Source organism: Rhinatrema bivittatum, chromosome 6 (genome assembly GCF_901001135.1).
Source record: "Rhinatrema bivittatum chromosome 6, aRhiBiv1.1, whole genome shotgun sequence".
NCBI lineage: Eukaryota > Metazoa > Chordata > Amphibia > Gymnophiona > Rhinatrematidae > Rhinatrema > Rhinatrema bivittatum.
Window position 1 is genome coordinate 185,709,671 of NC_042620.1, and position 14,786 is coordinate 185,724,456.

A 14,786-nucleotide genomic window follows, 5' to 3' on the forward strand; every position below is an offset into this window, starting at 1 on the left:
GAACCTAGCAACAAGCCATTTAGTCCTCTTTCAATCTCTGGTGTATCTGGGAGCTCAGTTCGACACGGTGGAGAGAGATTGCTGAAATTACAGAGTCAGATTAGACTTCTGCTAGAGCTTTCAGTGCCCAGGATCTGGGATTGTTTATTGGTCATGGGTTCTATGGTATCAACACTGGAATTAATGCATTGGGCATTAGCGCATATCTAGCCTCTGCAGTGGAATCTTCTCCCCTGCTGGATTCCGTTATTGGAAGAGTTTCATCTTCCTTTCCCGTTAGAGGGGGAAGCCAGGGATAGACTTTTGTAGTGGCTTATTCGCACCAGTTTCAACATGGTGCGGAATTGAAGGTTCTGAATTGGTTAATAGTCACCACTGATACAAACCTCTCTGGATGGAGTGTGATGTGGCAAGATCAGTCAGCACTAGGCCAGTGGTTGAAACAGGAGGCCTCATGGTCTATCAGTCTGTTAGAGACTAGAGTGGTGCATTTCGTGTTGCTTGTCTGTCTGCCAAGGATACGCAGCCATCCAGTACGGATCCTATCGGACAGTGCTATAACAGTGGCCTACATCAACTGCAAAGGCAGAATCAAGAATCCGGCAGTGGCTTGAGAGGCCCAGGAGTTGATTCTTTGGGCAGAGCAGCACTTGGAACAACGTTCATGCAGATTTTCTCAGTCTGTGAAAGTTAGACCCCAGGGAATGGGAGTTGTCAGAAACAGCGATATGTCATTCATGGAAGATGTGGGGGTATCCTGCCCAAAGAGAACGCCAAGGCATCATGGTTTTACAGCTGCTGGTCAGAACATGGTACAGAAGGAATTGGAGTTCTGGCGCTGCCATGGATTCAAGGGATTCTTCTGTCTTCCCTCCGTGGCCTCTGGTGGACAGGAGATAGAGAATATCCGGGCAATGTGATCCTGGTAGCTCCATGGTGGCCTCATTGACCCTGTTTTCCAGATCTGATCAACATGGCCTTTAAACAGGCCCCTGAGGTTTGGACATCAGCCTACTGTTTGTTTGGTTTTTCTTTTTTCTTTTTACCAAGGAGCAATATTTTCGGGTCAGGCAGCTCTCTTATGTCTTGCAGCTTCGCTTCTGAGAGGAGAAGTCTGAGATGGAGGGGATATTCCAAAGCGGTTATTTCCACCTTATTGCAGGCTAGACGACCTTCTGCATTTATTTGTTTGTTTATTTATTTATTTGAAAACTTTTTTATACCGATATTAGTGGGGACATCATATCGGTTTACATCATAACTAAAGAGAGGAAAATACAATGAACAGGTGGGGGGAGTGGGCTCACATAGTAACAAGTAAAAGCAATGAATTGAGAGGAACAGCAAGGGGCTGCTCCAGAGAGCTGTTAAACAATAACATGATAAGGTGGCAACTGTATCCAAGAAACTTTGTGCAAGGTTCAGTAAGTACTAATAGGAGGCCGGGGGGGGGGGGGGGGGGGGGGGGGGTAAGCTTGCTTAAACAGCCAGGTTTTAACATTGACCCTGAATTTAGACTCGCAGATCTCGACATCCTTGACATAGGTGTAAATTTGGAGAATCTTTGAGTCCTGGTCTGCTGATGATGGAGTGCAGCCTCAGCCTGTTCAGGCTATGGTATCTCATATCTTGGCTTTTCTACAGAAAGGTTCTGGTCAAGGGACTGGCTTTGAAACTCGCTGAGAGTCCAGGTAGTGACATTGGGTTTTCTCTGAGGTAAGATGCAAGGGTATCCTCTGTCCGCACATCCGGATGTTCTACGGTTCTTTTGGGGGAGCTAAGAACTTGCGTCCTTAGGTACAGAACATTTGTCCATCTTGGAATCTGAATCTTTCTTAGAGGATTGTGTGAGGTTTGGTTTGAACCACTACAGAGAGCTATGGCTAAGGACTTGACTCTTAAATTGGTTTTCTTGGTGGCTATTTGTTCAGCCAGGAGAATTTTGGAGCTCCAGTTGCTGTCATGTCATAAGAACATAAGAAATTGTCATGCTGGGTTAGACCAAGGTTCCAATCAAGCCCAGCATCCTGTTTCCAACAGAGGCCAAACCAGGCCACAAGAACCTGGCAATTACCCAAACACTGAGAAGATCCCATGCCACTGATGCAATTAATAGCAGTGGCTATTCCCTAACGGGCCAATACAGTACAGTGCGCTCCGATGGAGCGCAGTGTTAACCTGCCATTGGACGTGTGTTTTCCCTTACCCCTTATTCAGTAAGGGGCGGAAAACGCGCGTCCAACCCGCCGAACCTAATAGCGCCCTCAACATGCAAATGCATGTTGATGGCCCTATTAGGTATTCGCACGCGATTCAGTAAGTAAAATGTGCAGCCAAGCCGCACGTTTTACTTTCAGAAATTAGCGCCTACCCAAAGGTAGGCGCTAATTTCTTCGGGCACCGGGAAAGTGCACAGAAAAGCAGTAAAAACTGCTTTTCTGTGCACCCTCCAACTTAATATCATGGCGATATTAAGTCGGAGGTCCCGAAGGGTAAAAAAAGTAAAAAAAAAAAATTTTGAAGTCGGCCGGCGGCTGTCAGGTCGAAAACCGGACACTCAATTTTGCCGGCGTCTGGTTTCCGAGCCCGTGGCTGTCAGCGGGCTCGAGAACCAGTGTCGGCTGTCAAACCCACTGACAGCTGCCGCTCTGGGGCAAAAGGAGGCGCTAGGGACGCGCTAGTGTCCCTAGCACCTCCTTTTGCCCGTTTCTACCGCTGGACCTAATTTAAATACTGAATCGCGCGCACAGGCGAGAGTGGCCTGTGTGCGCGCAGAGAGAGCGGACGTTCACCCGCTCTCCCGCTGACTTTATAGAATCGGCCCGTATGTAAATTTCATTAATAGCCGTTAATGGACTTCTCCTCCAAGAACTTATCCAAACCTTCCTACAGATGTTTGATTTGGGGCATCTTTATGCATGGTGCCTTCTTTTCTGCTTAAGATAGTCTCAGCGTTCCATCTTAGACAGTGGAGCTTCCAGCTTTTCCAAATTTGTATTCCTTTGTGCCTCACATGGGGGAGCTTAGCCTCTTAGATGTGAGACGTGCATTACACATCCAAGGGGCTAAGACACCATGCACCGTTACAGGAACACGATCCTCCAAACAAAGAGAGATTTCTTCGCCCAAAAAATTCATCACTTCATCTTTAACTCTAAAGCCCTATTCTCGTACGTCTCATCTCTCACAAAATCAGCCCCACCAACTATTCCTGACGACCAAGCCTCATCTAAAGCTACAGAATTAGTGATTTACTTTGAAAAAAAAATCTCCAACCTGGTAGCACCACTTAAGTCCAATAATGTCCAACCACATCTCCTGATTCAGCAAAATTCCAGCCTCAAAACATTCGAGCCCACCTTCGCACTGGAGATTGAAAGCCTGCTCAAGAAGGTCAAGCCTTCATCTCATCCTTCGGACCCAATACCATCAAATCTCCTCATCTCCATCCCTAAAATCATTGCGAATTCTATTTCAAATATCATCAATTGCTCTCTTGAACAAGGGCTAGTTCCGGACACTCTTAAGATCGCGATTCTCAAACCGCTGCTAAAAAAAACCAAACTTGTCACCAGTGGATCCTGCTAACTTCCGTCCGATAGCCAATCTACCGTTCATTGCAAAACTACTGGAAAAAATAGTCAACAAGCAACTATCAGAATACCTGGAATTCCACAAGATTCTAGCCCCAGCTCAATTCGGATTCCGAAAATCATTAAACACAGAATCGCTTCTAATCTCACTCTCCGACTCTATCATCCTCAGCCTTGAAAAAAAACAATTGTACCTTCTCGCCCTCCTTGATTTATCCACAGCTTTCGACACAGTGAACCACGCTATACTATTAGATTGCCTCACAGACATTGGTATTACTGGTACGGCACACAGATGGTTCAAGTCTTTCCTTAATAATAGATGCTATAAGGTTAAAATCAACAACAAAGAATCGCATCCCGTTAGCTCCTCCTTGGGAGTACCACAAGGCTCCTCTCTCTCCCCAATGCTTTTCAACATTTACCTCCTTCCGCTATGCCAACTACTTTCTAATCTCAAATTAACCCACTACATCTACGCGGACGACGTGCAGGTACTAATCCCCATCAAGGACTCCATCTCCAAAACTCTCTGCTTCTGGAATGACTGCCTTCAATCAATCAATCACCTGCTTACCAGCCTTAACCTTGTCCTAAACACTAACAAGACTGAGATCCTTATCATCTCCCATGACGGCATCCATGGTCTAAACAAACATCCAAGCACTTCTCAAATAAATATTTCCCCCCATGTCAGAGACCTCGGCGTTATTCTTGATAACCAGTTCAACCTAAAAAATTCATCAATAATACTACAAAAGACTGTTTCTTCAAACTACAAGTTCTAAAAAGAATGAAAGCCCTTCTGTACTTCCATGACTACCGCACAGTTCTACAATCAATCATTTTTTCAAAAATCGACTACTGCAATTCGCTTCTTCTAGGTCTCCATGCTAACACTATCAGACCCTTGCAGATGGTTTAGAACTCCGCCGCGAGGATCCTCTCTAATGCCAACAGAAGAGAGCACATCACTCCCATACTTCGCAACCTACATTGGCTTCCCATCAAATTTAGAATCCTTTACAAAGTCCTTATGATAATATTCAAAGCCACACGAAATCTATCACCTCTGGAGTTGAACTTACCTCTTCGTCTCCAGACCGATTAGATCCGCTTACAAAGGCACCCTCTATGCCCCTCCAGTTAAGACAGCCCTAAGGAAACGTGCCTTATCCACCGCGGGGCCATCACAATGGAACGCCCTTCCCCCCAGATCTCCGGCAAGAACCTTGTCCTCTCACATTAAAAAAAAAACTTAAAACCTGGCTATTCAAACAGGCTTTTCCATAACATTACGATCCCTCCACCAACTCAAGAACGCCCCAGCTCGTCCCTCCACAAGATCCTGTACCCACCCGACAGGGTCACACTCCTACATAGCTCTGGATTTCCCCGACAGGTCCACACTCCTTTATAGCTCTGGATTTCCCGACAGGTTCACACCCCTATATAGCTCTGGATCTCCCCCATCTGGACTGGACTTATATTTATTTCATTAATTTTGCTCCCAGACTTTATAATTGTACTTATAGTTATTTCATTAATTTGCATACACGGTTGCAGGTCCTCTTCCATTGTGATTAATAGACATCCCTGTCCCCTGTTGTTCATTTCACTTTATCACTTTATCATTTGTTAACCCTCACGTTATCTGTTGCTAATTCTTTAATTCTTCGCCAGTTCTCCCCTGTTCTCCTAGTTCTATGTTACCCCTTGTTTCTATGTAATGCCTTGTGCAATTTTGTTTTATGTAATACCTTGTGCAATATTGTTGTTACACTGTAAACCGATTTGATATGTTACTTTCAACATGAAGGTCGGTATAGAAAATTTCAAAAATAAATAAATAAAAATAAATTATTAAGGTATCTAAAGTTCACGTTTGATTTCCATAGATCAGATCACCTCTTTGTCAGTGGAGAGGTTCAAAAAAGGGAAATAAGGCGTCTAAGGCTACAATTGTACAGTGGCTGAAGGAAGCAATTGAGTTGACTTACATTTCTAAAATTACGGCAGATGACAAGCATTTAGACAGATCGTTTTCTATGTCAAAGGAAGTTTAAAAGGATGGCAACAACTAACTAATCAGCTTTTTAGATTTATAAGAGCTGACAATAAATATAAAAAGACAGTTTCTCACTGGTTTGGAATTCCAGGATAACATTAGCAGTAACTAAGGTACCGAATGCCTAATATGAACATCGATAATTAATATTTTTTGCTTGGACAGTCCCTGAAGCAGCCCCCTATCTATCGGCGAAACTCGGGCCAGAATCGGGCAACCACTGGGCAATTCATTTCTTCAATAAATATTTATCAAGGACTTTTGGATCTATCTCTTTCTTAACCCTCATGGCTTCGATAGACTGTCTTCCTTTCTGTTTCTTGGGTCCATTACATTTCTAAAGGGCACCCAATGGCAGGGGTTTCAGGGGTGCATTTGGCGCATTCTCAGGTGACTTCCTGGGCTGAGTTACAACAGGTGTCTCAGCTTGAAATTTGCTGGGCGGCTACTGGGAAGTTGCACACTTTTTAGCTAGGCATTATCACTTTGATGTCAGGGTTCCAAGTTCCATGTGTTTTGTTGAGTGTTCCTCTAGCGGAACTTTTCAGGTCCCACCCGAGCTAAGGGGACCTTAGGTACATCCCAGGAGTCTGAACTGATCTGGGTATGTATAAGGAAAGGAAAATTTTGGTTCTTAGCTGCTAATTTTCTTTCTGTAGTACCGCAGATCAGTCCAGAGACCCTCCCATTTATTTGGGGGGGGGAGAGGAAAGAGTCCGTTGCTCATACTGTTGTTTTGTAGTACGGAGTTGTTAGAGGTTTTCAATGCTGATCGCTTATGTTAAATTTGGGGAAACAAGTTTTTCATTGACTTTTTGGGCTACTTCACCTTCTTCCGGCTCATTGGAGGGGAGGGAGTTTGCTTAGAAATTTATGGTTGCTGCTGTCTTCTTGGCTTGGGTACAGGTCAATACTGAGGGACTGCAGGTGGCCCACTGGGTTATATACAATGTCAGTGAACCTTTCTCTGTCTCCACCTGCTGGCAGGGAGGCAAAATCCAGGAGTCTGGACTGATCTGTGGTGCTACAGGAATGAAAATTAGCAGGTAAGAACAAATTTTTTCCTTTCTCAGATTCCTTAATTTTGAGGAATTTTTCAAATTCTTTGTTGTACACTTCTGAGCAGTTTTTTCTTTTAATTAAAGCTTATTCCATTTTTGTTAACTGATGACAGCTTGTCTTATAATTCCCATATTGACACCCTGGACAGAGAAGCCAAACTTTAGAGTTTCAACTTTTAGCATTAAGATCTTTAACCTTAGTAGGTTCTAATTTTAAAATCACATTCATAATTACATCTAAGGTACTTGCAAGAGTTCCCAAAATGTTTACCGGTTCCTTGGCTTATGGAGACCCCTTAAGAGCCACCACTTCAAACTTTGCTGATGGAACTGTAGAGTCTATAAAAGTCTTTAGATAAACCTTACTGCCAAAGCATCTCCAGGAATTTAATCAGCTTATCAGCTGATGTCTGTACCTGACATTTGATGTCTGTACCTTTCACAGGGAGAATTTTTGCCAGTTCCAGCAAGACCTGATACCTCCTTACATCCCAAGAGACTGTGACAGGAGGCAAAATCTGGACTGAATGAGGCTTTGACCATGAAAGAAGTTGCTGCTCCCAGCACTTGAGCCCCAACATCACCCCTTGAAATAACAAATTGGACCAATCAAAGAAAGCAGTGTCTGAAGTGGGGACATGTTTGGGTCTGGCATTTTTCTCACAAAGAAATAGGCTCGAAAGCTTATAAAGAAACAGGTGTATGCAACAAAGAGTCATTAAAATAAACATTGAACCTGCAAAGCCATTCAGGTGAATACCATACTAATTACCCCTTTTTAATTATTATTCCATTCTTGAGAAGATTGTATTTAGTTTGTCAGAACTCCAACTTTTGTGAATCTAAATAAGTCAGGGTGCTGCAAAAGCGTACCTATGGCATGAGCAACTAAAGAGTAATATTAAGGAAGGATATTTAAAAAAAAAATTGGATGTGGCTTTATAAAGGTGCCCTCCTTATTTTATTTACTTATAACCTGCTTATGCCAGAAGCCCTAAGTGGTGTACAAAAATACACAAAATTCAGAAGAGAGAAAAATAAAAATACCACATAATAGCCAAATCCACACATTCATATCAAGCCTGAATGAAAAAGAACAGCTTACCAAAAAAGTAAACAAAAATGTAAGAAGTAAGTTGAGGAAAATCTGAGAATAAGACAAACAGGAAGCAATCTAGATGGGAAGCTGATATGAACAATGTAGCTGCTTTTTAAGAAGGGAGATGGGGTAAAGAACTGCAATTAACAAAAAAAAACAAACCCCAACTTATTTCCTAAGCAGGAATTCAGTCTTTAGTTGCAGGAAACAGTGAGTTGATTTGTTTTAAGTCAACACGTCTGAAGTGCACAGTAAGTTTAAAGGCTTGACTATGCAAAATTCCTGAGCCACAGAAACAAAGAAGATATTTGGCCTGTGACATTTTCTTTCCAATGTTACACTAAAGATACTTAAGCCGATCCAGGAGAGGATAATTTGCTTTATCCCATAGAGAGTTACTCTTGTGTTGGGAGGGTAGTCGTGTATATACGCACCAGGGTTATTCTGTAAAAAGTCCAAGTGCCTCCAGCCAGCAGGAGTCTGCAGCCAAGCAGCTGTAGTGATGTCAATGGCAGCTCCTCTCATACCCCCCAAAACTTTTCACATACTGAACTCATTGTACACCCATTATCTTTTCTTTCTCCTGTCCGGATTACACTCACTTTACTTTCTCCTGATCCCTCCATTCCCACTTTCCTTTCTATAATGCTGTTTCCCAGGCAGTGCCTCCTACCTTTTTTCCTTCATGTCTCTGGCCTCGCAACACTTTTGGCTCCTCCTCACTAAACTGGTTTACTCACACTTGTCTCATACTCTCTCTTCTCATACCGACACTCTACAACTTTCTCTTTTCTTCTTCATAATCAAGTAATCCATACACACATACTTAAATATTTTCTTCCTCATAACCCTCCAATATTTGTTCTAATCAAACAATCCCATCACCTATTTTTTTTTCTCCTGACACTTTTTGAACTCTAAATCTTTGTATCTAAATTTATGCTCATTTCTTAATTTTGCAGAATTGAGGCCAGAGTGAATCAACTGTACAACAGTGTCAGCAGCATAAAAATGGCAGCTGAGATTGAAGATGAAATTAGTTGTCCGATATGAAGAAACTAGATACAGAAGAGTAATGGTTCAAGGATAGAACCTTGAGCCACACAATATAGAGATGGAAGAGCAACCGAAGGAAACAAGCAAGTACCCAATAGGTAAGAGTAGAACCAGAACAATAACAGCACAGAACATATTCCATCAAGGACTAATACAAGATTTGCTTTTTTATTCAAGGTGCATAAACACGCCACTAATTGTGTCCAGTATTACAAAGATGCAAAAGCACTGGTCCCTTGCAACCATGATAAAATATGACGACTACTGTGGAAAATCAAAATGCTAAATGGCCAACTCATATGTGCTTTTAGTGAGTGGCAGGTTGTAAATGTAAATTTTGGAGGTCCAGAATTTGATTGAACTATGAATCTGTGAACAATGCTCTCGAATTAGATTTTAATAAATACTTTAGGAGAAATCTGACTATAAACTCTTATCTAGACTTTTATGTAAAGTTATGAGAAGCATATCTCCTTTTTCATTGCTTTAATTTGCCAATGTATCTTCACTCACCTGCCTTTTTGTCTAGGTTGTAAATGTTGATCAAGATTTCTACAGAAATTTTATAAAGTGCATAAATTATAGAAAGTGTGTGCAAAATCATTGAGGGAAAAACTTTTAAGTCCATTTACTCTGAATTTTCAGCAGCAGTGGCTCATTAAGCTTAAGGGTGATTGTAAAGGAGGTCAGAAGAAATTTATCAGAGTTGTGGGAGGGTGGGAAAAGAGCAACCCTGCAGTCTTATGATCAGTTCCTGTTACTGAGAACCTGGCTGCTGGTACCAGCAAAGGTCAGCTTAGGCTGCAAGTGACACCTGAAAGCTTAAGGATCATTTTAGGGAAGCTATAGTTTCCTCCAACAATTCTAAGCTAATTAAAAGTATAATGGGAATTGCTGCTATATGGGAAGATACACCAGTGTATGTAGTCACATCCATAAGGAGGCCTCTCTCAACTTGCTTTTCTTTTCCAGTAAAAGAACAACCCTGCTCCAATATAGAGCAGAGAATGCTGAAAGGCTTCCAAGCTCCACAGACCTTTGGCTCGCAGCATGCTAAATTGTTCTACAATCATATGCACTAAATATCATAAGAAAGCTTAGTAAGAGTTTTCCTAAAAATACAGAAGAGCCATCCAGCAAACCAAAATAGACTGCTTTTCCAAATAGCTAGAACTATCCATGAACCACCACGGAAACTTGGTATGGCAACTCTCCAAACTGGAAACCCCAATTTTTTCTATTAACACAGAGGGTCACACAGCTGAAAACTTCACCAAATTCTTCACTGAAAAAATACAAACTATTTGTTCCTCCTTTTCATCTCTCTCTTTACCTCACTCACCTCTGGCACCAACCACCCCATGAATACAACAATCACACAGGCAAATTCAATTCAACTCCCCCCAGACTTGATCCTATTGTCCAACTTTAGGACAATCACTCCACTAGAAGTGGAAAAGATCTTTGAGTGAATCAACCAGTCCATGAGACCATTAGATCCAATTCCCCCAATATTCATTTGTAATCTGAAACATGACCTAACCCCATGCTAATCAAGATAATACCATTCTTATCCTTGACTTGCTGCACAGCTTGCTCAAAAAGACTTATCAAACCTATTTTAAACAAAACTGGCGCTGATCTTAAAATAATTGACAAATACCGCCCATTCTTTAAACCTCCCCTTCTAATCCAAGGTGGTAGAAAAAGTAGCTTACCTCCAACTCTTAGGTTTCCTACAACGGTACCAATCTGGATTCAGGAAAAGCCATGGAGCATAATTGGTCCTGTTGACCATCGCAAACAGTATCCATCTCCATGCAGATTAAAGTGGTGACTCCTTCATTGTCCTACTTGATCTCTTAGCCACCTTCAGTACATTTGATCACTTTCTCCTGATCCAGCACCTAAAGGGCATCAGCATTGGTGACACTGCTCTAAATTAGTTTGAATCATTCCTTTCCAACAGAACGCAATCGGTTATATGGTCCAACAAACTGTCCTGTCCTATAGAGCTCAACTGTGGACAGCCTCTAGGATAAGCCCTCTCCCCAATACTTTTCAGCACCTATATACATCCTATAGTATTGAGGGAATTCTGCGCAGAAAATGGCAGAGGAGACTCCGGCATGCCGTGAATGGCGCACACAAAGATGAAGGCCCTGGTGCGCCGTTCACTGCAAAGATGAAGGCCCCAATGAGAGTGAATGTGGGTGTTAGAGTGGGGTGGGGGGGGGGGGATGCTTGAGTGCTTGAGAGGGAGCCTAGATGAGATTGTGAAGGAGTGTGTATGTGTATGAGAGATTGGGAGCTCTTGTGTATGTGAGGGTGCTAGCCTGTGTGAAGGGATTGTGAATGTGTGAGACAGAGACTGTCTGAAGGGTTGCATGAGAGAGAGAGACATAGGTAGCCTGTGTGAAGATGTATGTGTGAGAGAGAAAGGGAGCTTGTGTGGGTGTGTATGCAAGAGAGAAGGACCCTGTATGAGGGGATGTGTGTGTGCAAGAGAGTAAGGGAGTCTGTATGAGGGGGTGTGTATTTGTACTAGAGAGAGGGGGCATGTGTGTGTGAGAGAGGGAGGTACGGAGAGAGCCTGGGTGAGGGGCAGTACTGAGAATTAGGTCAAACTCTGGGACTGGCGATAGAGTGGAAGGGGTTGAGCCTAGAAGTGGAGGGAAAGATACTGGCAGGTAGAGGAGTTGGGGCCTGAGAGGGCAAAGTGACCAGGGGAGTAGGGAGAGCGAGTGGAAGGGACGCTCTTACAGTAAATTTCTAGGGAAATTCTGCTCAAAATATGTAAAATTCTGCATCTCTAATAACTTTTTTCTGTATTAATTTAAAATGTAATTACTTAATTTACTGTCATGTAAATTGTTATTTTGACCAATATACATTTTGCAGAATCTTAAGATTTTTTTGCGCAGAATTCCCCCAGGAGTAATCCTATCTGCAACCCATCCAGTCCTTGAATAGCAAGTGCCACCTATTTGTTGATTTCATCCAACTCTGTGTCAAAATGGGATCTGACCAAACTTCATCCATTACTAATCTCAATAACTATCTTATAATAGTAGCTCAATGGCTTAGCAAACATAACTCAAACTAAACCCATCTAAACTGGAGCTCCTCTGGCTCCGCTGCCAAGGTCATCTCTTACAATCACTTCCTTCACTAGCGGGCACTATCTTGCATCCTAAGGAATCAGTACAAAGTCTAGGGGTTCAACGCGACCAAAATCTCACATTTCCTAGCATGTAGCCAGATGGACTCGGGACCAATGGGTTATGTTCCCCTGCCAGCAGATGGAAACTGAGTCAGATTTCAAAGCTGACGTCATCCTAGATACACCCCTGCAGTGACTTTAACCCTTCAGTATTTCTCCATCTCCAGCAAATGGTGGACATACCTCTCCCTATGAGGACTGCTGTACTTTTTGGAAGGAGAAATTCTACATTTAAACTGGAGAAAAGATTGAGCTACGTTTTCCTGCGGTGATACCTAAAAGGTCCCTCCCCCAGTTGAGAATCCCTGAGGCGATTTCCGAGATCCTTCAGAGGTGTACCTTGGTCCAATAGCTGGTTCCTGGCATAGACTTTGCTGCTTAAGCAGCTGAAAGGCAGCAGGTGCAGGAAGCTAAGCGTGGCGGTGATGGCCAAAGTCCTCTCCCCCCGCAGCCAGAGACAGTCTCTGTCCTCAGCTGGTAAGCGCTGAGCCCAGATAAGTAAAAAAAAAAAAAAAAGAAATTTACCTGCCAATTCAGAGACATTTTGGAGGGGTTTCAGTAAGACGTCCTCCGGTTTGGTCAGCATACAGCGTGGTAGGCTGTAGTGGCGCCATCTTGGGCACGTCTTTGTGTCTGCTGTATTGCCTTCTATAGAACGTCGGCATGATGTTGTGCGCGTACGTACGTGTACAACCTACTAAGTGCAGAATGCAGGTAAAGCTGGGTGCATGGGCACAGTGTCCCACCTAGGCTCCCAAAATCTGTGCGCATAAAATTTTAAGCGCGGGCCAACAGAACACACAGTTACCGCCGCTAATGGCGCTGGCAGCCAAGAACCATAAGCGCCTATCTCTCTGAGCCGCTTGTCATAGTAGGGCTTCTCAGTCTGACCTGGATTCCAACTTATGTCAACACTTGAGGAAGCCCAGAGAGAACTGGCCTCCCTGGACTTTGCTAAGCCTGCTCCTCCCATTCAGAGGATGGGTTAGCCACAGCCTTAAATGTAAGTACCCCCAGGACTGGGTCATCCAAGCGAGAGGGAAATTCAGCAGCACCTATCCCAGTAGCTCCTAGGTTAGGCATGCACCCGGCTGCTTTACTTGGGTGGAATTTTTCCAGTGCCTTCAAGCTTCGTACAGGCGCAGTCTGCTATCTCACTTGCCCTGTCCGGACAGAACTTCAACCGGTAAGCCCTCCTTTTCCCGGTCCTATTGGCAGACCTCTAGGCATTCCTCGCCTCACCAAGGGTATTCCTGCCAGAGACCCAGATGGCACAGACTAAGAGGAGGATACAGATTCCTTGGAAGATGGGGAAATTCCTCCTGGTTTAGAACCGTATTGGACCATGTTACGGTTTTTCCATAGAGATGAATTGCTGGCCCTGGTTTCCCAGACCCTGAAGATGCTTGGAGTTCCTGGGGCGGACTCTATGATGGAACCAAAGAAAAATCCCATTCTGATTTCCCTACAGAAAGCCTCTTGCTACTTTCTAGTACTGGAAGCCATCCAGGAGTTGATTGACCTGGAATGGGATGACCCAGAAGCAAGTTTTAAAGGGGAACGAGCATTATAAGCTCTATACCCGCTGGATCTGGCAGTGAGAGAGCATTTGCGTTTCCCTAAAATGGATACTCTGGTCTGTGCCGTCTCTAAGCAAACAACTATTCCAGTGGAGGAAGAAGTGGCCTTAAAGGATGCGCATGATAGATGGATGGAGTCCATTCTTAAATAAGCCTTTGACGCAGTAGCAATGACCTTACAGATTGCTTCTTCTTGTGCCCTGGTAGCTCATTCATGCCTACTCCTCTCTCAAGAGGTGGATGACTCGGGGGTGAATTCCAGAGCGATTGTGGAACCCGCCGCCACCTTTTTAGCTGTCGCGGGCTCAGATCTAGTCCGTACTTCGGCCAGAAGACAGCTATGGCTGTGGAATTGGTCAGCAGATACAACCTCCAAGGCAAATTTTACAAAGATGCCCTTTAAAGAATCACTCCTTTTTGGAAGAGAATTGGAAAAGCTGGCCAGTAAATGGGGCGAATCTCCAGTTCCCCGGCTACCAGAAGATAGGAGAAAGCAGTTACAGTGCCCCTCTCCTATGAGGGGTTGATCCAGGGGTTCCCAACGTTTTCAGCCCTACAGAAACTCAACATTTCAGAGGTCTCAGTTCTTTCGTAGTCAACAGCCCAAGAGCAGGGCAGGTTCAGGTTCATCCCAGACCCCTCAATGAAAATGTGCTGACCCACCCTCAGAACAAGGAGATAGGGGATCGACTGTCCCTCTTCTACCAGAGGTGGGTCGAGATCACTTCGGACAAATGGGTACTGGAGGTCATATGAGAAGAATACGTGCTGGAATTTCACAGCACTTCTCGGGACATATACATGATGGCTCCTTGCCACTCCCAGCACAAGAAGCAGCCAGTGGAGACTACTCTTTTAAGGCTGCTCAGGATGAGGGCTATAGTCCCAGTACCTGCACCCCAGGAAAGTATGGGTATTATAAGGTTCCTTTTGCCCTATCTTGGACCTCAAGAGCATCAACTGACATCTACAAGTGAATCATTTTCACATGGAAACCCTCCGTGATAATGACCATACAATCGGGAGAGTTCTTAACCTCCCTGGACCTATCCGAAGCCTACCTACATATTCCAATCCGTCAAGAATACAGTTTCCTACGCTTTATG

General features: G+C 43.8%; 1 protein-coding gene across 5 annotated transcripts in view; it reads left to right on the forward strand.

Annotated features, from left to right (window-relative positions):
• CARF (calcium responsive transcription factor) overlaps positions 1–14,786 on the forward strand; it is a 435,125-nt gene that overhangs the window by 21,849 nt on the left and 398,490 nt on the right. For 4 of the 5 annotated variants that reach the window (XM_029606289.1, XM_029606290.1, XM_029606291.1 and 1 more), the window contains exon 2: positions 8,784–8,975. In XM_029606289.1, the coding sequence (XP_029462149.1) occupies positions 8,936–8,975 (40 nt within the window). In that variant the 5' untranslated portion in view covers positions 8,784–8,935. Of the gene's footprint in view, positions 1–7,167; positions 7,475–8,783; positions 8,976–14,786 lie in introns of all 5 variants that reach the window. The other variant, XM_029606288.1, reaches the window with a different exon arrangement.